This window comes from Lolium rigidum, chromosome 7 (assembly GCF_022539505.1).
Source record: "Lolium rigidum isolate FL_2022 chromosome 7, APGP_CSIRO_Lrig_0.1, whole genome shotgun sequence".
NCBI lineage: Eukaryota > Viridiplantae > Streptophyta > Magnoliopsida > Poales > Poaceae > Lolium > Lolium rigidum.
The window spans coordinates 188,974,267-188,977,217 of NC_061514.1; the positions used below are offsets into that span (position 1 = coordinate 188,974,267).

The 2,951-nt window shown below is 56.1% G+C and overlaps 1 protein-coding gene across 1 annotated transcript; it reads right to left on the reverse strand.

Moving 5' to 3' along the window:
- Window positions 1–1,755: 1,755 nt before the first annotated feature.
- Window positions 1,756–2,550, reverse strand: LOC124672390 (protein G1-like). Its single transcript, XM_047208627.1, has one exon. It carries the CDS (start codon window positions 2,548–2,550, stop codon window positions 1,756–1,758), a length of 795 nt encoding a protein of 264 aa, XP_047064583.1.
- Window positions 2,551–2,951: the final 401 nt, after the last annotated feature.

Sequence of the window (2,951 nt, forward strand, 5' to 3'; positions counted from 1 at the left end):
ACGTACTCGTCCTCCTCGCACTCTTCTTCCTCGGGACCGGCGCGATCGACGCCGTCCTCGTCGTACCGGTCGGCGCCCTACACCGTCCCCAAACGGGAGGTGAAGGAGGAGCCGGCGACGCCCGTCAACACGAGGCGTGGCGGCAGCGGCAGCAAGGGAGGCGCGGCGGCGCCCTCCTCATCTCGAAGCCGGAGGTGAAGGAGGAGCCGGAGGAACCGTCGCAGGCGGCGGCTGCCGGGCGGAGTACGAGCGGCAGCAGCCGGCTCATCGCCGGCAGCCGACGACCCCGAGGACTGCACAGGTCTGCGGGCGGCGTTCTTGGCGTCCATGAACGACAAGGACGCCTGGAGGGGCGACCTCGACGCGGCGAACGCCTTGTCCATCTGCGACTCCGGCAAGCCGCTGGTGGACCTCATCGACGACGGCGAGGCAGGACCAACCGGCTTGGTGAAGGACGAGCCCGTCGACGAGCCCGTCGACGAGCGCGTCAAGCAGGAGGTCGTCACCGACGAGATGTACAACTTCCAGCAGTACTACGACGCCTCTGGCCGCTGCAAGTGGTTCTAGATTAGGTTTTAGTTTAAATTTAGTCAAATTTTGTTCGAATTACGAATCTTAGTCGAATCTCGTTAAGTTTAAAATTTCCGAAATTTTGTTTGGGGGACGCGACTGGGGAGCGACGTCCCCCAAACGCGGCACGAATGAAACACGTCCCCCAAACGCTCAATCCGGCGCGTTTTGGGGACGCTTTGGGGGACTCGGCTGGAGATGCTCTTAGCTTCTACGTCCAGCTCATGGGCTTCTAGAATCACGTGAACAATGCTTCCTTCCATGGGCTTCATGGGCACCCAGTTGTATGGAACCAAGTATGGTAATAACATGTACGCGATAAAGTATGCTCACATCACATGTGCCTTGTAATTGTTTTTTCTCAATTACAAGTGGATTGCGACTCAAATATTTCCAGTTATATAAGTGGCTTAGGACCGAGAAAAAATAGTTCACACATAAAAAATCGTACATTGGCTTCACTTAAATGAGAATTAAGTTAATTCTCGGCCAACTGGAAATTAGACACACCCAATTCATTTTTATCGGGAAGACACATAATTTGTTGAGCTAACGTTCTTTCGTGCAACGAGATGGACCAACCGTTGATGGATGTGACGGCTTCTGAAGTGAAATCAAGATACGTTCCTGGAGGGTCTGCTACACCGGCTGTGTGTTCTTGTTTGGCATAGGGTGACTCAGTGTGACCCTGATATGCCTGATTAGCTGATGGTTCGTTGGTTTCTGTTTTTAGGGCATAAGGCTATGATGATATGTTTCTTCACCCAGTTGTCTGGTTCGTATATGTTGAGTGGTGGCTTCAGGTTTTATAATATATACACTTGGCAAATCTTTATTGAAAAAAATCTAAATAAAAACCGCATGCATCGTTTTGATGCAGGGCTTAGTTCCTCCTTTCAAAGAAAATAAACAGAACCTAGCTCACGCTCATGTCAAACTCACCAATGATGTATAAAAACGATTTCGTAACAATATCTAGGCACCTGCATACATCATGCATGGAAGAACAACTAACAAATCATGCATGTCGGGCCGGAATGATACACGAAATTAACACACACAGTACGAGAATAACTAACAAATTGTGCAAATTGCAAAGTAACATGTTAGCACCTAAAGGACGACGACGATCCTAGGCTCCTCCTAGGACATGAAGATCGGGAACTATGAGCGTTGGGGATTGGGCTAGGTAAATGCGTTGAAGAGCAAGGGCAAGTAAACGCCGCCGTAGCAACCGGCTCCACTAGCAACGAGACTACCCGTGTCGCAGTACTCGAACGGCACCCCCGCAAGGCACGGCGGCAGGGGTGGCAGCAGTGGCGGTACCGGCGCCGCGTTAACCAGTGCCGTCGCCGCCGTCTTCGTCGTAGTCTTGTGCCCGCGCAAGGGGCCAGGCTGCTGGCGTTCGCCGTCCGCGTCCACGTCCATGCCACCGCCGTTCTTGGAGGAGGAGGCCGCCTCGTTGATGCAGCCGGCAGCAAGCTTGCGCTTCTTCTTTTTCTTGTGGTAGGAGATGCCGCGTGCCCTGGACTGCGCGTCGCGTACGTCGCGCAGGTATAACCTGACGGCGCGCGCGGCGAAGGGATTGCAGAAGCTAGCATCGTGCTGCTGGTTGTCGCCGCGGGCGCCATGGCGCTCGTCGAAGGCGGCGCGCAGGCGGCCGACGAGCGCGTCGAGGCTGCCCCACGCCTGCTGGAGCGGGCACTGGCATGGCGCCAAAGCCGTCGTTGTCGTCGCGCGTACGCCGTAGGCAGGGCAGGGCGGCGCGTGGACGCGGGTCTTGCCGAAGCGGTCCAGGTAGCGGAGGAACTCGAGGACGTGCGCGCCGCTGCACCGGCGCAGCAGCAGCGGTGGGCGGTGCGCCGCCAGGTAGCGCACGAACGTGTGCCAGTCGCGCCGCTTCTGCGACTCGTACCTGCTCGGCCTCCGCGCCGCCGGCACGAGCGCTGAGACGCCGGAGGCCGCTCCGCTTGCTGACATAGGCACGGTGCCGACGAACTAACTACACCAGACGGAACAGACTAGCTAGCCGGTGAGATGAGACTTGAGATGTGAAAGGTCGATCGATCTAAATTGATAGGTGTGTGTGTATATATAGTGGACAAGACGTACAGCTGCCTGTTGCCGGAGTTATGATTGGTGGCTGAGCCTGAGACGATGGATGATACGCGACGAACGGCGGGCAGCGCGGTAGTAGGGGCTCGGACGTGCATGTGGTGAGGTCACCTTGTGCAGCCCCGGGCGAGGGAGGGAGGGAGGGACCGGCCGGACAAGTACGAAGATGAGCAGAGTGCATAGAGGTGGGAGACTCGATCGACCGTATATATCGATCCATTGATGGATGGAAGTCGATCGTGTCAGGCTGTGGATCGATCTATCAA

Coding starts and splice junctions, on each gene's coding strand:
- LOC124672390 (XM_047208627.1), bottom strand. CDS start 2,550: ATGTCAGCAAGCGGAGCGGCCTCCGGCGTCTCAGCGCTCGTGCCGGCG.